General features: G+C 42.1%; 1 protein-coding gene across 7 annotated transcripts in view; it reads left to right on the top strand.

The window, feature by feature from the left end:
• The window catches only part of LYST (lysosomal trafficking regulator), a 346449-nt gene that overhangs the window by 108138 nt on the left and 216936 nt on the right, over positions 1-21375 (top strand). For all 7 annotated transcript variants that reach the window (XM_085887393.1, XM_085887392.1, XM_085887391.1 and 4 more), the window contains one exon: positions 16395-16866. In XM_085887393.1, coding sequence (XP_085743519.1) covers positions 16395-16866 — 472 coding nt within the window. The remainder of the gene's footprint in view (positions 1-16394; positions 16867-21375) is intronic.

Here is a 21375-nt window from a genome sequence, read left to right as displayed (position 1 = left end):
ACTGATTTGAAATTCCCATTGGTGTACTTTTTATTTTAATTAGAGGTCAAGGCTCATATAAGAACGAAAGGACAGAGGATGGTAGTTTTATGAACCAGCAGAAATATGGGAACACATATGGGATATGTGTTATATGGGAAAATCAAAAAAATATGGGAAAATCAAGACAAAAAGATTTATCTTGATTTGGATAATGAGGGCAGGGCTGGAAATAACTGGACAAAAGGTTATCGGTCAGAGTATGGTGGACATGAGGTTAGGATGGCAACATGATGGCATCTGGGCAGTGGCACCATAGGTGAATGCATGCAACAAGCAAACAGGAAAAGTGAGCACGGAGGGAAAGAAATATTGAATTAATCAATTGATTTCTTGTATCACGCTTTACATTACCCCACACACGTGAAACGAAAAGCGGGGTTAAGCAATTGGTTTATGTCCGTACGTCTGATCAGTTTGTGATAGTCAGTTTATGACTGAGGAACACCTTATTTAAATTGAATGTTATATTTTGAACACGAATCGGAACATGGATAGAAAAACAAGTCTGCCGTTTTACCGTATATTGCCTCTGAATTTGTCCCGACCACACATGCACAGAGGAGTTGGAGAATATTTTACTCTGTCCGTCTGCCCAGCAGTCAACCAAAATCGAAAATCATTCCAAACCATATACTTACTGTTTATAAGGACTATATAGAGGACACAATCAACAGGCACAAATAACGAATGTTTGTGCTAGATAGGGTGGTGTAATAGACACTGGTAGAAATGGCAGTAAAATCTGGAATTTATTTATTTATATGCCTTTAAACCTCTTTAAACCTTTACTTAAATTGAATAAAATACAGTACTTGACTGGAGAACACAAATTGCCTTCATAATACTTCCACGAACCATGCTATATATCAATATATAGCATGAGAGGGCGTAGCATGTTTATCGGGGTGAAGAAGAGGCCACAAATATGAAATATGAAGAGGCCACAAATACGATGCTGATTGACACTGCATTCAATGAAAATCAATAAAGCTTCCTTCTCCTAAATTGCAACTTAAAGTAGTCATATTACAGTGTATAAGGGTGGTTTGTGTATGACTGCTTCAGAGCGCTAAACTTCAGGATTTTTTTTTTTTTTTAACAATCTTGAAATTGATTGTTTTATTAAAATTGAAGTGCAAGAGGGTCCTGACGCTCGTGGATTTCCACTTCACAGATTTGCTCAATCACGATGAATTTTTGAGGCAATGTTTGTTGATTGCTGTCGATGCACTCAAATAATCGTTGGTTGGCAAACTATTTTCCACATTTATTCACCTAATTAACATGGGCCTTCAATACATTAACCCCCTCAAACCACCAGTCTTTATTGTCACTATCATCATCACCACCATCACATTTTTGGATAAAGTTTATCATTATTATTATTAAAGGTAAGTTTCATGATCTTAGTAAGTCAAGAAAATCAGCTTTATTTTATGTTCTTAATTCAGGAAAATAAGCCTGGTGTTCGCTGAACAGTTAAGATGGCTAGCTCAATATCTTACGTTCTTGAGTTTGAGACCCTGTCAACCGTTGAAATAACATCAGGTCGGTTGACTCAGCCTGTCATCTTTCTGAGATCGGCAAAATGAGTACCAACTTCCTCGAAATAAGCGGCACTGTATCAGCAGCACAGCCATGCTCCGATGAATGATGCAACCAGCAGCCACAGGCTGCATATAAAAATCATAGCATTAATACTTTATTTTATGTTCTTAATACAGGAAAATAAAAATTTATTTTATGTTCTTAATACAGGAAAATATATTTTATTTTATTTTATGTTCTTTATACAGGAAAATAATATTTTATTATATGTTCTTTATACAGGAAAATAATATTTTATTTTATGTTCTTTATACAGGAAAATAATATTTTATTTTATGTTCTTTATACAGGAAAATAATATTTTATTTTATGTTCTTAATACAGGAAAATAATATTTTATTTTATGTTCTTAATACAGGAAAATAATATTTTATTTTATGTTCTTAATACAGGAAAATAATATTTTATTTTATGTTCTTCATACAGGAAAATAATATTTTATTTTATGTTCTTAATACAGGAAAATAATATTTTATTTTATGTTCTTAATACAGGAAAATAATATTTTATTTTATGTTCTTAATACAGGAAAATAATATTTTATTTTATGTTCTTAATACAGGAAAATAATATTTTAGTTTATGTTCTTAATACAGGAAAATAATATTTTATTTTATGTTCTTAATAAAGGAAAATAATATTTTATTTTATGTTCTTAATACAGGAAAATAATATTTTATTTTATGTTCTTAATACAGGAAAATAATATTTTATTTTATGTTCTTATTACAGGAAAATAATATTTTATTTTATGTTCTTAATACAGGAAAATAATATTTTATTTTATGTTCTTATTACAGGAAAATAATATTTTATTTTATGTTCTTAATACAGGAAAATAATATTTTATTCTATGTTCTTATTACAGGAAAATAATATTTTATTTTATGTTCTTAATACAGGAAAATAATATTTTATTTTATGTTCTTATTACAGGAAAATAATATTTTATTTTATGTTCTTAATACAGGAAAATAATATTTTATTTTATGTTCTTATTACAGGAAAATAATATTTTATTTTATGTTCTTAATACAGGAAAATAATATTTTATTTTATGTTCTTATTACAGGAAAATAATATTTTATTTTATGTTCTTAATACAGGAAAATAATATTTTATTTAATGTTCTTAATACAGGAAAATAATATTTTATTTTATGTTCTTAATACAGGAAAATAATATTTTATTTTATGTTCTTATTACAGGAAAATAATATTTTATTTTATGTTCTTAATACAGGAAAATAATATTTTATTTTATGTTCTTATTACAGGAAAATAATATTTTATTTTATGTTCTTATTACAGGAAAATAATATTTTATTTTATGTTCTTCATGGAGGAAAATAATAGTCAAACCTCGCTGTACACGTATTCGCCGTCCGCGATTTCGCGTATCTGCGCCTTTTAGACACTCTTTCTCTCCGTCCATGCTGATACTCCCGCGTATCTGCGGAAAAATGAACTCCTCCCACCTCAAACTCCTCAGGTTTTCATGTTTTTTTTTTTTTAACACTTTCAGTGCTTGGATAACAACATTTTCCTTCATTTAACATTACCTGTTAAATTATAACTGTACTTTATCGCCGGAAAATACAAAAATTTGCCTTCTGCGTCTTCTAGGAACATCCACCACAGACAAAATAAATCCCGCCCACCCTAAACTCATTTGTGTTTCATAAGTATTTTAACACTTTCAATGTTTGGATAACAATATTTTCCTTCATTTAACATTACGTGTTTATTTAAAATTGTAACGTATTTCCGGAAAATATAACAATTTGAAAATTTACATTCTGCGTCTTCCAGCATCTGCCGCGCCGCCACATCATTGTCTCCGAGTTGCATTGCGGTTGGTGATGTGCGGTATTTTATTGTGATAAAACCTTTTATACTGTTTACTTCATCCATTTTCCTTATAACATCCAAAGCATCCATTAAGTGCACCAAAACAATGTACAAATCTGCTGAAGAGCAGAATAAGGAACGAGAGTTACAACGCTGCGCGTCAACAACGAACGGAACAAGAAGATTATCACTTCCTGCTCAGAAAATCAACTTCCGGCATCACACGGAAAACGATTCAGCACAAAAAACGTCGCTCTATCGCATTAACCCCACCCACAATTCACCCGGCAATCTCCGCCCACAATCCACTCGGCAATCTCCGCCCACAATCCACCCGGCAATCTCCGCCCACAATCCACCCGGCAATCTCCGCCCACAATCCACCCGGCAATCTCCGCCCACAATCCACCCGGCAATCTCCGCCCACAATCCACCCGGCAATCTCCGCCCACAATCCACCCGGCAATCTCCGCCCACAATCCACCCGGCAATCTCCGCCCACAATCCACCCGGCAATCTCCGCCCACAATCCACCCGGCAATCTCCGCCCACAATCCACCCGGTAATCTCTGCCCACAATCCACCCGCAATCTCCGCCCACAATCCACCCGGCAATCTCCGCCCACAATCCACCCGGCAATCTCCGCCCACAATCCACCCGGCAATCTCCGCCCACAATCCACCCGGCAATCTCCGCCCACAATCCACCCGGCAATCTCCGCCCACAATCCACCCGGCAATCTCCGCCCACAATACACCCGGCAATCTCCGCCCACAATACACCCTGCAATCTCCGCCCACAATCCACCCGGCAATCTCCGCCCACATCACACCCAACAATAAGTGTGACAGAAGACACAGGACAGAATAGCCAATTATATAACAGCGCGATGTCGCCGCGCTGTAAAAAGTGAAGAAAGTGGTGACAGTGGAAAACGTGAAAATATTAGATCGACTTGAGAGTGGTGCACGTGTTACTGTGTTGGCGAAATACTACAATGTTAATGAGTCCACTATTCATTACATTCGTAAATGTAACTACAATAGTCAGACGAGATCAACATATTATATCTCCACAAAGACAAGAGCATCATAAGTAAAACATCAAAACATCATAATAGATGTGAGGGATTTGTGGGTTGCTCCTGGGAGATCAATTCGCTACCTCCGTGCTATGGCAATGTTCAAGCAGAACTGACCGGGGATACCCATCAACAGTACTCCAAGCAGTAAAGCCTTGTTATTGATGTTAAATATGACTTATTTAATTGGAAAATAAGAACAATTGAGTAAAATAAGATTAAATGTCTTTGAAAAAAATTTAATTTATGATTTTTGGACTTATTTTGGCATGCTGGAATGTATCTCATTGACTTTGTTGTGGAAGTTATTTTCTTTTATTCGGTCCTATATTTACTTTTGATCAACCGTTTAACCGACTCAATGCAAATCCTGTTATTCAAATGACAGACACCGATCAATTCACTTGCCACAACGTGAAAGTACATTACATCAGAGAGTTTTATTATACTTGGTACTTGGCCAGTCCCAAGGAGTACAACCCACTAAGATGATATACATCCACATGTGCTTACACGCTCTTGGAGTACAACCCACTGAGATGGTATACATCCTCACGTGCTTGCACTAAAACAAGATTACAATTTCTGGTATTTATATGCTTTCAGAGAGGAGAGTGGAGGGGGCTGTTAAACATTAGCCAAATAACTCCAAAATGCAATACGTGTCTTCAAGGTGAAAAGCAACTTTGTAATCATAACAAAGTTGGTGTTGTCAGAAAGGTCACTTTGCCCCATAGCAAGACATTCCTTTTATCAGCATTTAGGGCAGAAGACTCTTGGCTAAAGGGAAGCATCACTGACAGCCAATTCGACTTGTCGCATAAAAATTAAATTTATAAAAGACCAGCACAATTACAATTTAGAGTACATTAATATAATTATTTTCTTTCACAATTCCCCCCTTTTTTCCTTATAAGGAAAATTTAGAATAATTATATTACATATGCTCACCATACCCATTCCTGGAGGAGAAAAAATACATTACACAAGTTCAATCAACAATGGCAGCGAGTGCTCACATCAGAAGAATGCTGGATGACGACCATTTCAATAGTGTCCCAGCCAGGTGAGTGAGTGCGTTTCCATTTAATTTATGGCCTGTTCATCAGCATGTGTCACACAATAAAACATGTTACCCGAAGTCAGAAGATAAACAGGTCAGGGTGTATATCAGCACCCAAGGGGAAACACAGTCGAAGCACTCCTTGAGCTGAAGAGAAGGTAGATGTTGGCAGGTACAAGCTTGGGCCTGACACTGGGTTGAAGGAGATGAAAAGGGCTCGAGAGGTGAACAGAGATCCATCTCCAGTACAGTCTGGGGCCCCGCAGTAGCAGTTTGTGCAATCAGGTTTGATTCACCAAATGAGCTGTGCACGTTAGATGCAGTTGCGATGGCAGCACGAGCCCCCACCCGCACCATTGAACACATGTTGCAGAGGACTCGCCGTGTGGACCTTCCGGGCCTTCGTCGTGCATTAAAGCAACCACAGCAAGTTCACGATGTATTTGCAGAGCAGCAATCGAGAGTGTGGCTGAGGACATTCCTTCAGGCAGGCACCACACAATGGCGATGTTAAGACTTTGCTCAACCTTCTCCTCAGTGGGTTTTTTCTTTTCTTTTTTTTCCACATTGCTCATCTTATTTCCTCAGGAATGGCGTAGTTTCATGATCACGTGTTGAATGCCCAATCACCCAAATCTGGGTTCTTCCCATCGTCCAATCTTTCGGTTGAAGTTCTTTCAAAGCTTCACGATAGTGTGGTAGATAGGAGAAAAATCGTGCAAATTATGATGCAAGCATCAAATTTGGCATTTCTGTTCTGCAGGGCTTTCTGATCAAATCTGCCCAATTGACTATTTGAAAATCCAAGATGGCGGCCATTTTTCAAGATGGTCACCAAGTTAGCCTCCCGAAGTCGGCTTTTTGCTTCGTTATCCACTTCGTTATCCACAAGTCTAGAAGAGAATTCTCTGCCCTGGCAATCGACCAAGCCCACGAGCAAATAATGCAGTCATCAAAGGTGACGGAGGAGCAATTGGGTTGACGGAAGACCCGGCAGCACTTCGTAGGTGGATGGTCGCTGGACCCGAAGTGAGTCATCTAGTAGCTGGATACGAGGCCATGTCTGGTATGAAAGATGAAACCAACAACAGCAGACACTATGAGCAGACACTGAGTGCCCAGAAATCTTTCTTTGAAAAGGTGAAAGCACTCTCTGCAGTAATGCAGGAGATAGGCAACCCATTCCAAGAAGAATCAGCCGACCTACTGGTACTAGACATGAAGAACATTGCAGACCCAACTCTTGCCAAAATGGTAGCTACACATCACCAGTGGGGCAATGAGCAGTTCCATTCATTCATGGAGGGGCAACAGAATGAAGGTGAATGTCGTTTCTATCACCCAATCAAGAAAAACATTGTTTCTTTCTTCAAACAAGTGCAAGCTGGGGGAAGTTCTAAGGAGAAAGTCCTGAAAGACGACTGTCAGCTGTTCTCACGATTGTTCATCTCATGCCAGAACAGGCAGTGTGAATTGCAAGAATTCTTCAAGCATGAGAATCAGTCACACCCTGCATCTCTCAGTGACAGCGGCAAGCTTCATACATGTCAGAAGTCACAGCTGGCTGAAATTCTTGAAGCGCAAGTGCATATCCCAGACAGAGAACCAAGGGGGAGATGCATTCATCATTGATGGCTCAGCACTTATCAATGCCCTACCTCCATACACTTCAAAGATATTTGATGACTATGCTAAAGAAGACATCATCCCAAAGGTGGAATCCTATGGTGCCAGGTATGAGAGGGTGGACATAGTGTTTGATGTGTACAAGAAGTCAAGTCTGAAGTCCGAGGCAAGGTCGGAAAGGGGGCAAGGAGTCAGAAGAAGAGTGACAGGAACCAGTAAGACCCCAAGTAACTGGAGAAGCTTTCTTCGAGATGACAGCAACAAGACTGAGCTGTTTCACTTCCTTCCGGAAAAGATGTGTGAAGCACAGACGTCAAGCACAGTCATTGTCACAAAAGGAGAAGATGCCATTAGCAACACAAGGAAGTCACTGGATGCTGTGTCTCCATGTTGTCATGACGAAGCTGAGACTCGAATATTTGTACACACCAGGGATGCAACGACGGATGGTAGCAAGTCCATTATCATTAACGCTAATGACACGGACGTACTAGTCATAGCAATATCTGTACTGCCATCCTTACAGGAACTAGGTCTTGAGAACATGTGGATTGCCTTTGGCCAAGGAGCCAAGGCGTGATGGATTCCAGTCCATGAGGTCATTTCTGCAAGAGGGCCTGAGAAAGCTAAAGGGATCCCATACTTCCACGCGTTCACTGGATGTGACGTCGTGTCTGCCTTCCACGGTAAAGGGACGAAAACTGCATGGCAGACTTGGAACGTCTTTGATGATGTTTCTGAAACATTCACCAATCTCAGCCAGCATCCAACATTGATGCGTGATCTTGACCTGCAGAGGCTGGAGAGATTTGTCGTCTTCATGTATGACAGATCAAGCTCAGCCACTGGTGTGGATGGAGCAAGACTGGATATCTTTGCCTGCAAGCAGAGGCCCTACAACTCAATTTCACCAACACAGGCAGCCCTCATTGACATGCAAAGCATGCGGCCTATCAGGCTGGGATCATCTGGGCCCAGGCAACCATCTCCAGTCCAGACACGAGCAGTCCCGCTGAATGGGGATGGACACAGAAAGGAGAGACATGGCAGATATGTTGGACAACACTACCCCCTATTGCAGCCAACTGTCAGGAACTGACCAAGTGTTCCTGTAAGAAAGGTTACAACCGGAGATGCAAGTGCTTTCAGTCAGGGCTCCCCTGCACAGCACTCTGCAGCTGCATATGTGGACAGTAGCAGCTGGAGGAATATTCGGCTGGTATACATAACTTTGAACATTTACTAGCCAGGGCCCGGTTGCAGAAAGCCCTTAGCTTCATATGACAATCATTAAAGTAGTGCAAAATCAGAAAAAGTGTGTGTCAGGGGGCTTTAAAAACAGGAAAATCCACTCCAGCAGGCTTGAAAACATGAATCCACACCTAGATCATGCAAATCGGACAACTACAAATACTTCTAAGCAAAAAGTCAACTTCGGGAGGCTAACTTGGTGGCCATCTTGAAAAATGGCCGCCATCTTGGAGTTTCAAATGGCCAATCGGGCAGATTTGATTAGAATCCCCTGGAGAACAAATGTGCCAAATTTTATGCTTGTTTCATCATTTGCACGATTCCTCTCAAAATTGCTGTTATCTGCCCCACTATTAGACGAAATCGTACACTGCATGGTTCAACTGCTCTCAACACTCCGAAACAAACAAAATCAAGGTTAACATCGATTAAACATGCCATCAGTAAACGTCATGGGCTCATGTATCTCAACAAGACTGACAAAGGTTCTTGCACAAGCATTCAACTTGCATTATATGTCATCTCAATATTTTATCCCTTTCCTTATTATTTCCCTAAATGACATGCTAAAATATACAGAAATCTCAGTTGTATTTATACTCAAAACATTCATCTCATTTGCTATTTCCATGTAGAAAAAGCAACAGTCTTTATCAGGGTTCCAATTTGCAATCAATAATTTTTTTTTCACCAAAAATATTCCATCATCTATACAAAAATATAAAAGTAAGCTACTTCTTTCAAGTTCCGAATCCAAAGCGATTCGATTTTGCAGTTACCATTTAACATTCATATCTGCCAAGCAATTTACAGTTTCATTCACAAGTAGTTCCAGAGCAACTGCCATTTTATTATCTTGATTCAATTCTCAGTAACTTTTCTCTATCCTCAATTAACATATTAACAAGGTCCTGTATTTTCACCCAATTTTTATTTTCACTACCTGATGCACTTTTTTCACAGATCAATCATTATAAAAGGTAACATGAATTCATTCATCTATTAACTTTAACATTCTCAGACTAATAAAACAGTACGCCTAGTTCAACGTCCATCCAAGGGCATCATCTATTATCTGTGAATCGCCCTACGTGCTAAACATCATCAAATCATTTAAAAAAAATAATTCCAAATCACGTTTCTACATTTAGATCACATCTTTAAAGTACAATGGTTACAACTCAAATCAAAATCTTGGAAACATTTCTGACACGTCCTAACAGCTTGCCCAGCACTCAAACCTGCCAGGTTGAGTAATTACAAATCCTCACAATGCCAGCAAGAGCTCACCTCCCAAGTGGACTTCACCTTCCGAATATATTCCACATTCACAATTGTTATTTCAATTTATCCAAAATCCCGATGGCTTTTAAATAAAACTTTAATACTTTTTTTTTCTAAATGGACTCCACTTTAAACAGATTCAATGGAGAGGGCCGGCCCGCACAGTGCAGCTCATGACCCTCGCGTTATCAACACTAAGCCAAAAATGCCACAAGCCAAAGTGGCCCTGAAACTTGACATGTTAACTAACTCCAAGACTATCATGCGTGCATAATCATTTTTATTATTATTATTATTATTATTATTATTATTATTTTTATTATTATAACAGGTATTCAAATGATTCTCCGAGGAGACCATCCATTTATTATGTATGCAACATACAATGTTCAAAGCCAAAACAGCATACAAACTTTATGAAACAGTGAGAAAGCCATTTCAAGGAGATTCGTGACCTTGGGTTTTTTATCAGCACCAAACCACGCACAGCCAGCCTGCTTTAACTCTGCCTGAAGTTTCTTTAGGTGTTAAAATATCATTTTCAATTCAGATTTTCACCAAGATTGAATACACACACACACACACACACACACACACACACACACACACACACACACACACACACACACACACACACACACACACACACACACACACACACACACACACACACACACACACACACACACACACTCAATCTGGTAAAAACTAACACACAAACGACATTTGCCCCGCACTCAAAGCACTCCGTCCACGCATGCATTCCCACAAGCTTTCAAAGCCAAATCCCAATAGAGCATGTTTCATTGCAGTGAAATCTATTGGACTCACACAAGTTCCATTTCTCCACTCACTCAGCAACACATGCATCTCAATGCAAATCACCAGCCACGCTCCCAGCCAGTCAATCGTCTCCTGCACCCTACAAAACGTTTCGTGCAAATCATTGCATTTACAAATCCATAACACCTCCACACAATGCAATACAACAAACCAGAAATACAAACAGGTAACTCAAGGAATATTCATAACACTTATTCGTTTCCCACTTAGCCATTTATCTTGCTCGTTTACCTCACCCATTTACCCTGCAACAATTGCTTGCACGTCTCTGGCCTCCTGGGTAATCTCGCATGGTAAACGCACCTAGCAGTGCCTCTTTTTTTTCTTCTGCACTCCGACCTTATCACCAAGAGGAACCTAATTACTCCTCTGGCTCCTCGTCGAGCCTCTTCTTGCACTGTGCCATCATCTCCCTCTGCGCCCGCTTCTTTGTCCTCGAGCGGCTGCGCCATCGGAGATATGTTATCTGGCCATCTATCTGACTCCTCTTCTCCTCCAGCACTTTTCTAAAACAACTATAGTACTTATTGTTTGCTTTAAAACGGACTCTCTCTGCAGGATCCTCTTCTTTCTATAAATAAAATTCTCTAACATGTACTTTCCTTTGTTCGATGTACGTTACCCGTGAAGAACAGTCACGCCGTCAGAGGGAAAAGGGCGAACGCTCTCTGCTTACCATGCTCAAGCGATTGCCGCCCCTCCAGACAATGGACTGCCTGCAGGGAGTTAGTACATACCAGACGAGCCCCCATTTGTTGTGGAAGTTATTTTCTTTTATTTGGTCCTGTATTTACTTTTAATCAACCGTTTAACCGACTCGATGCAAATCCTGTTATTCAAATGACAGATGCCGATCAATTCACTTGCCGCAACGTGAAAGTACATTGCATCAGAGAGTTTTATTATATTTGGTACTTGGCCAGTCCCAAGGAGTACAACCCACTGAGATGGTATACATCCACATGTGCTTGCACTCTCTTGGAGTACAACCCACTGAGATGGTATACATCCTCACGTGCTTGCACTAAAACAAGATTACAATTTCTGGTATTTATATTCTTTCAGAGGGAGAGTGGAGGGGGCTGTTAAACATTAGCCAAATAACTCCAAAATGCAATATGTGTCTTCTAGGTGAAAAGCAACTTTGTAATCATAACAAAGTTGGTGTTGTCAGAAAGGTCACTTTGTTCCATAGCAAGACATTCCTTTTATAAACATTTAGGGCAAAAGACTCTTGGCTAAAGGGAAGCATCACTGACAGCCAATTCGACTTGTAGCATAAAAATAAAATTTATCAAACACCAGCAACGATTACAATTTAGAGTACATTTATATTACTATTTTCTTCCACAACTTGCATGTTATAAACTGTTCGCCGTTCGCGGAAGGTTAGGGGAACGTAACCCCAGAGGGCGGCGAGGGTTCACTGTTTTATTTTATGGTCTTAATAACTGTTTTATTCATGAAAATAAAAGCACCAAAACAATGTACAAACATGTTAATTAAGGGTACAGTTTGGACAAATTTTAAAGTTAAAGTCCCTAACCCTATTTTCCCCATTACCCCCTTAAGTTTGGGGATTTGCGGTTCACAGTGATTTTAAAGAATGTAGCCTCCACAGAGGGCAAGGCCCTTCTCTATATACTTGAACACGATGCGATATATCCTGTTCTATCAAGTTTCTAGTTTAAAATGAGATGTTAAAGCACTTTGCAAGCGAACAAGATGTACAAAAATTGTAGATTGAAAAAAGAGCAATTGTAAAATCATGGGTTTTTCAGAGAGATGTAAAATCTGCAATTGCTGGGTGTGTGACTTTTTAATGGCAGAGAGTTCACACAGTTGAGTGCGTCTGCAAAATGCTTGATCACCAAAACTTCATCCTCGTATGACAAACAACATTGAGAATCCCATTTTTGATTGCAGGGTTCTTGCATACAAGTGCACTGTGTGAGAAAATCAGAAAATGAGGCAGGAACCAATTTAATTTTGGATTAAATGGTCATCATCAGAATTAAATAGTCAACGGTCTACATTCTACAGGTTGCCTTGCCTTGTGAGCTCTTAATGTTGAGTTGAAGCTGTCTTTGTGATGACACTGCCAGAAATGTGTGTTCCAAATGCTGAGATTGTATGCTTCCCCTTTATGGATGTTCATGGAGTGATTTTCGCCTCCCCCCCTCCCCCCCTCCCCCACACTTCCGCTTCCGCTTCCCCACCCCATTGTGAAGTGAAATGACATCACTTGATGTAATGCTTTTTAAGAGGTACGCTAACTTTCCTCAAAGCAGTCGAGCCTGGGTGAGAATCCTGACCCAACTATAAACTGTCATCCTAGTGTTTCACAAGCAGGGTGGTTCGTCAATATCTGGCCATCCTTTGGATGGATGTTAAACTGTGTTTCCCATCTGCCGACATTAAAGATTTTACTGTGTCCTTCACTAAGAGTAGGTGATCTATCGCCAGCACTCTGAAAAAAAAATTACAAATTTTTGCCCCAACTTCAGTTGGAAAGGCAATGACAAATCGCCTTGGATAACCCTTGCCAATAAACTGCTTCGGCACCACCGATGCTCTGCAACAGAGTATGGTACATCAGAATCGGAATGCTTTTTGAATGACCAACAAAATGGCGAAAAGTGTTGTTGCCAGAACAGTTAACTTGAAGAGCAGGTTGCGGGTCACCAAACGCATTCTGAAAATTTATCAATATGATTATATGTGCATTAAATAGTTTGATGCAAACTATTGTGGTTGCCCAACTATTGGGAAAGTTAATGAAATTTAACTCCGAAGTTGTTATTTCTTGAGGCTGTTGAAAAAAACATCCGCGTGCCATATATGAATGGTGATGTCACGTTCTCCAAAACAAAGCGGAAGCTCACTCGCTCATTGAAGAAGTGTCCAGTTCAGCGGGCCGTTCTTTTGCTTTTTTGAGCTTACAACTGTCTATATTATCCGTTTTTTATTTTGAATTATTGTAGAACAAAGTTATTTGGATATTTGTGCATCATGCCTCGTACGTGTGTCATCCTGTTTTGCGAAAATGGCTGGAAAACAGGTAATCGCTCCCACCGATTCCTGAAGGAATCAAACATTCGCCGGCAGTGGATAAGATTTGTACAAACAAAACGGGCGAATTTTCCCCCAAAGAAAACGGGTAAAGAGGACCCTTTGGATAGACTTGTCATTTGTGGTGACCATTTCATAGCCAAGGACTACGAAGGCAATGCAATGAGTGAGCTCGGTTTCAAAACAACTGCTCAAGTGAGACTGAAGCATGACGCTGTGCCCACCATTCAGCCTTCTCCTCCTCAGCTGGCTCCTACTTCATCTTCTCACACTGTCACCTACGATTATTCGCAATTTAGTTTTAATGGCCAATTATTCAATTAGCGCCAATGTATTTTGCCTTTTCGCAATGTCATCGCAAGGAAAAACACAAAGAGAAGAGAAGAGAAAAAAAAAAAAGAGAAAAAAACGTACGTGCAAAAAAATAATAAAAAACCACTTTCAAACAACCACACAGTCTGTTCCTTTGCTCTCGTAAATGATGACTGGATTGGGGCATTGTGTTTATCTATAAATGCGCATAAGAAATCGAGAAATTATTAGAATACACTATCCGGAAGTCGGTACGTTGTAACCCGTAATGGGGAACGCGTCTGAGAATCTCTTCCCCATCGGCCACGTCTACGCAGCAACGTGACCTGTCATTGGTTGGTAAATAAATGGCCATAACTTGGGAAGCACTTGTCCGATTAATATCAAACCTTGAAAAGGCACATTCACAGGGCCCCAGCAATATACCTGGCAAGTTTTAATTAGATCGGACCAGTGGTTGGCGAGAAACAGCGGTCACACACACACACACACACACACACACACACACACACACACACACACACACACACACACACACACACACACACACACACACACACACACACACACACACACACACACACACACACACACACACACACACACACACTGCTGGAATTATAGATAGATATGCCACAACAGTCTCTTGAAAGTTGGGGTTTGTTCGAACTGTTCACTTTTGCTGGGGTCAAGCTCAGCTGTCAGAAAGACTTCAACGCCAAAGCTCCGGTGTATAATATATTTGGGTCTATTATTGATTCATTCTATTTCTGACTCTTGAGTGACTAGACTCTAGTCTTGAGGGTTAAAAATTATTATATCAAGTCACAGACGAATCAAACTTTGCATTATTTTATGCATCGAACAAGAAAATGAAAATCTACAAACCAATCTGTCTGGTGGAGTCTGTCAGTGTGAACTGCCGGGCAGTCAGTCCTGCGACTTTTACACGAAATAGGCCATTTTCTGGCACTTGCAAGTGGCTCAAATTTATATGGCTCAGGGCCAGAAACTCCATAATATAAATTCCCATCATCCTCCGACTCGTCCTCGGCAATATCGGAATGAAAACACTCAATTTCATCCACTCTGAAATCACTCTCTGATTCGCATCTCGCCATTGTTCACACGCTATTTCCAAATGTTCACGAAGTTTTCGGAGAACGTGACGTCATCTTCGTTAACTTCCGGACTATTTTTCGATCACTGACAAAAGTTTTGATTTAAAAGTGAATTTTAGCATATTTTGAGTTTCAAACGTAAGAAAATAATTGCCCAACGATTATTAATGTGCTTACAACCTTCGAATCACGCGAAGTCATCAGCGACCCAAAACCTGCTCTTTAAGCTCCTCAATTGGTTAAGCTATTTTGATTTTGTCACAAAATGTCTGCCACTCAGATGTTCTAATAATTCTAGGATTGTGACAAAAAAGCAAACTGATGTCTCCTAATCTCTGTCATTGATCTAAAAGTATATTGATATCATATAATGTCCTCATCCATGTAAAATACTTCTTTTTATTATGCCAAAGGGTATTTGTGTCATTACCACCGCCTCCGAAGGGACTTGATTATATTTTCGTCCATGTTTGTCTGGCTGTCTGTCTGTGAGCAGGATAAATATCAAAAGGTTATGGATGGATTCAGACGAAACTTTGTAGACAGGTTTGGTATGTGACGGGTGAATTGATTAAATTTTGGTGAAGATCTGCATCTGAGAGTTTAAAATTTTTTGCAAGTGAATTGAGAGAGAGGGACAAAAACGAGCTATATATAGCATGATATTTCAAAACATTGTGGACGGATTATGACCAAAAGGGTGGATGAAGTTGGCTAGGTGACGAGAACAAGCCAAATTGACTTTTGAGGTCCGGATCCAGATCTGGCCTATCGGTGGGATACAAAATGTAATCTGTTCAGCCTGGTGGAGGTTTGTGCTCTCTCGAGTACCGTTGTAGTATTCCTTCTGTTATGCCATTCTTGTTTCGATAAAAGTACATTTATTTCTTGTAATATTCCTAGTATTGTGAAAGGAAAAAAGTAAAAAAAATTTCCAAATGTCCCATTTCTCTGCAATATTTTTTTGGCCTGAAGGAACACTGTCGGAGAAGCAAATGTTCGTTACTCAAAAGTCAAACGATCATCTTGTTTACCATTACAAATTGCTTAATTCGTCAATTATTTTAATTTTTGCTTTTACTTGTATTCCATCACATTTATCTGGCAGAATGAAAGCAATTTGTAGCGGTGTTCGGTTGTACCTTCGTATGAACTGGTCATTCAAAACATCTTCCCTTGTATGCTTAATTTTCTAATTCTTTATTTAATTCTGGGGCAACACTTGTATGATTTTTCTCAGGAGCTGCTTCTTGATGCCCTCTTGCATGTGGTCCAAGCTAACATGGAACCAGTGCCTTCTCAATTCCTGACCTTTCCTTTACTGCTGATACAACCGTCATCCAGCATGGGCGGTGCACCTCTCCCAACTGCCTGGACCCAGAAGGTGAAAGGTCGAACAGCGAGCCGGATGTTGCACGTCTTTCAGGACATTTCTGGACTGCATGCTAACAAAAAACCTGATCAAGAGATTGCTGTTCAAGGCCCACATTCTGTCTGGAGTTTGGCCTCTCTACAATTGTCTCTGCCAGCATCTCAGGCCTGTTGGCCACATCATGTTGCCAGTCAAGCCACAGGATTTAGTGTCGCCCTCTGGTTGAGACTTGAGCCGGTTGGAGAGGTTGAGGGATGCTTGGGTTCATCAATGGAAAGACGACGGAAACCCATGAAGAACCGCCTTGTCGTCTTCCGGGACAGCAGCATTGAAAGTACAGGTAACTTTAAGGGGATTGACATGTAAAGGTGGTTTGTTATTGCTTTGTAAACATTTTGATTTTCAGTCCTTGCCTTTGAGTGTTCATTTAATTTAGTCTTGTAATAAATTGTTGGCTCACTTAGAACGTAGTTCCGGGGAGCATATGGGATGGCACGTCGTCTGTCCACCCGTCCACAAATACTTTCAATTTCTTCTCTGAAACTACACACATTATTTCTATGAAACTTTACCACAACCTTCATCACCTGTGGCGTACCAAGTTTTGTTCACGGCATTAAAGAAATCGGGTTCTGAGGGGGTCTACGGAGGGAGTTTATGTGAGTGTTGCCCCCCCCCCAAATCTCTCCTCCCCCCCCCCCAAAGAGATATATTCTTTCTTCTCAGAAACGACACACAATTCTGATGAAACTTGACTACAACCTTCATCACCTGCGATGTACCAAAGATTGTTAGTGGAATTTAAAAAAGTGGGTCTACGGGTGGGGGGTTGCCCCCTGAAAGAGTTATGTGCCTTCTTCTCAGAAACTACACACACAATTGCGATGAAACTTGACCACAAGCTTCATCACCGGTGATGTACCAAAGTTATTTCATGGCATGAGAAAAATCGGGGTCCACGAGGATTAAAAAAAAAAATTGTACACATTGTCGAGGCTCGTATGACAGCCAACGCACAACAAGAGGGGTGGGAGAGGGAAGTACAAAACAGTGGGGAACAGAGACATTTTGAGATCTGTGGAAGGGAGAGGGATGGGGGTGGGGAACATGGGGTATACAAGATGGACAATACAAGGACTTAAAGGAAAGAAAGCAGGGAATTTGAAGGGGGTGGGTTTGGGTTGAATTAATGGGGGTATAAAAGATCGATGATTTGGATGGGGGACGATAAGAGGTGGTGGTGAACAGCTGTTTTGAAGGCCTGGAGGGAAACATGGAATTGAAGTGTGTGGGAGTTTATTCCAAAGGTGGGAATAAGAGGAATGAAAGAGTGAAGGTGAGCAGTGATTCATGATTTTGGTAGTTTTACGAAAAGGGTTTTGCTGGCGGACCTTGAGCGCCCTGCGGAAATATGAGGGGGGGGGGTGATATCACAGACAGAGCGGGGGGGGGCAGACATATCACAGACAGAGCGGGAGGGTTGGGGGCGAGACTGGAGAGGAGACTGCAGAAGACAGAAACACCACCGACCTGCCTGCGGTGAGAGAGTGAGAGGCCCAAAGACGCAGCCTCATCGCGGGAGACACCAATGATTCTAAATGCCTTTGTTTCCACAGTGTGAAGCCGAGAAAGGTGAGAGGCAGGTGCACCGGCCCAGAGGGGAGAGCAGTACTCCATCGGGCTGCGGTTGAAAGCTTTGTATGTGGTCAGGAGCTCAGGTGGCCCGTTGAAGGACTTTTCACGACGGAGGATGCCCAGTCAGCGACTAGCTTTGGAGGCCAGGTTGGAAATGTCTGAATTGAAATGCCCCTTCCCACTTGAAATGTCTCACACACGATGACAGGCTTTGACAGGCTCCTCTGTTAGTTTGGTTTTTTTGGGGGGGAGGGGTGAGGGGGGAAAATGCTAAGGAGGGCAAATTTACCCATGCCAAGAGTACTTTAACTTCAGCGTTGTCCAGATAAAAAAGGAGATTGTCATAACCTCTGCCACCACCACCAGGTGCGCTACACGGTACACATTTATGCGGAGAATTTACGCATCCCCCACTCCCACGCTTGGCGAAGCCCCCCTTGATAAATCCACCACCACCAGAGACTTATAATCTCAGCAAGACTGGACGTCTTATGAATCAGCTGCAGTACTTGGGTAAAGTGGTGATTACGGAGCTTTGGAAACACCAGTTTGCTTTGCTGTGCCATCATCCTGTGGTCAACCAGGTCACCTGTCGTGGGACGACAGAGCTCCGTGCAGGGATTGACCCCGCTACCCAGGACCACCACTTCTGCCCTGTACCTCAGCGTTGTACAGAGGAACCCTCTGCGCCTCTGCGCGCGTTCATGTCCTTCCCTCCATTGGCTTAGCGTGCTGCGTGTTGGAAAATTAGCAAGGCCGTTGTGCCGCCGTAAGGGGACATTTGGGACCGACGGATCTCCGTGACCATCCGCTCGGATCACACACGGTTCGTGCACAACGGCCTATTTCGTGGAGAAGTAGCAGGACTGACTGCCCGACAGTTCACACTGACAGACTCCACCAGACAGATTGGTTTGTAGATTTTCATTTTCTTGTTCGATGCATAAAACTGTGCAGAGCGTTGGTGCTGCCGAAGCAGTCTCCCTGGCTATTGGGCACAATCCTGGACGGATCGCCACTCTGACACAGAATACAAAGCATTTATTTACAGTCAGTCGAGGAAAAGTATGTGGCACATTGAATGGAGTTTATTTGTATGTACAACAGGGGACAGCAAGGAATTGGTGGGGTGTGGCAAAACACAAGCAATCTTACAAAAGCAGATACAGAGCAGAGTTATCCCGTTATATCTTCAACAATCTTAGTTTATGCTAGGACAGGCGCTATCACATACACACACAAACCCGAGGAAGATTACTTAGGTATAGCCCAGAGAGAGAAAACAGGTGAGGATAAACGACCTCTCAATACCTGGCGCTGTCGGCAGACCAATGCAACCCAGAATACTTAGGGAGAGGTAGGTGGGAGGAATACTGGTTGTGTCTAAAGTGTGGGAGTGAGAAGTGTGGTGTAGTGCAATGTGGGGGATGCGGTGTCATGCCAGAGGAAAATGGGATTGCGAGTCAGTAATGATGCTCTTCGTACGTCCAAAGAACAGAGGATGGAGGGGAGAATAGATGCGTAAGGAAAAAGATCCCTAACAAGTCAGGTATGGGAGCATGCGCCAGAGCAGTGTGTTGCTACGTGTACTTTCCGCCAGTACTCCAGGTTTGGGGACCACCACCAATGGTCTCCTAACCTAGCCGTGTAAAGATCTGTATGTGTAACGTGTACCTCCGTGGGACTCTCCGCCTTAGCGTTCCCACTTCATGATGAGGCGTGTTATATCCGGCTTGATTACTTTGCCGGGGCTCGTGGCCATGTGCGCTCCGCACTGGTCCGTCTGGCTGCACAGGGTTGCGGGACATCGACGGCATGGCAGGGAGTCTCGGCAGTCGCCCTGGATCAGGCTCTGAAGAAGAAGCACGTTACTGGCAATCGCACACCAATTGTGAGACAGGGAGCGAGAGGCGAGCAAAGAGCCAGCGAAGAGTGGTGTGATGACCGGAAAGTGATGTGCTGTGACCCAAATACTGCTCCTCTATTGGGCCACAGCGGCCCGAGCCACGCCCTGCCAGCCTCCGGGACTGGAAACTCTTTGTTACCCATCCACTTCGGCACGGGTCGGTGCTCCTGACTCAACATGGGGCATGCTTCCTGAGCTGGCACCCCAACCCTGAACGTGCTCTGAGTGCAGTCTGAATGTCGAATAGCAACGGACTTTCCCCGCCACCAACGGTCCCCTTCATGAGCCAAAATGCACACCCGGACCCCTGTACCAAACTCCCGGATCGCCCTTCCTGCGACCCCTCCTTGCTGCCCCTGTCTTTTCGTGGTCTAGCGATTGGGCGAGGGTTGTATCAATTCCGCATGCTCACCTGGGACGTCCTCGGTGAGAGGTGGTCGAGCTATTAATGTTTGTTGCTTGGTCAAGCATCGCGTGGTGCCAAGGACAATCAGAGTTATGCAGTACTCTTCAAAATAGTTGCGAATTGTGGCGATGCAGAGATACGAGGGGGTGCGGGAATATTTTTCCTGTGGGCGGGACGCGTTTGTGGTCTAAGTGTTGAGGTTTGGTGAGCGAGGTGCAAAGTAAGGTGAAGTGGCGGTTGGGAATTGGCACACAGATTTGAATGAAATAATGATGCGCGATGCCCATGCACAGTTTGTGTAGTGTGTCGTGGAGGGAGTGTGGTGGATCCGAGCCACAGGAGGCGTTGTGGTGTGTTTTTTATCAATCACCGATTGAATGGTGTGTATGCTTGCTTGCTCATTTTGTACTCTGGCTAAAAGGAAAGGGTTAGAGTAGGAATCAGAATATCACTCAGAGATAGTTATTTGACCTACCGACGAGACCCACACAACGCACTTCGTCCTGTTAAAGCCGCTGTCACACCTTGACGATTTAGCCAGCGTATGCCGACGTATGAAAAATTTGTCTAAAGCGCTGGCACACGTCGAATACGTTATGGGTAAGTTTTGTACACGTTAAGAGCACACTGAAGCACGCTGGCATACGTCGTAGTACGCCGAGCTCGTCGACAAATTTTAAGCATGCTCAAAATTTTTTGACGTATGCCAGCGTATGACTCACACGCTCCGCATACGCTGGCCATAAGTTGTAGGCAGGTTACGCGATCGTTGACACCAACACACGTTACTTGTAAGTTACTCACTTAACTTAACTTGTAAGTTACAAGCACTCTCCTCTTCCCTCCCCTCCCCCTTCACACTCTCTTCTTCCCTCCCCTCCCCCTCCGCACTCTCCTCTTCC

This window comes from Eptatretus burgeri, chromosome 7 (assembly GCF_056783735.1).
Source record: "Eptatretus burgeri isolate ZD-2024b chromosome 7, Ebu_testis_v1, whole genome shotgun sequence".
Lineage (NCBI taxonomy): Eukaryota > Metazoa > Chordata > Myxini > Myxiniformes > Myxinidae > Eptatretus > Eptatretus burgeri.
The sequence above is the reverse complement of the archived record's forward strand: the minus strand, read 5'-3'. Positions and strand labels throughout refer to the sequence as shown.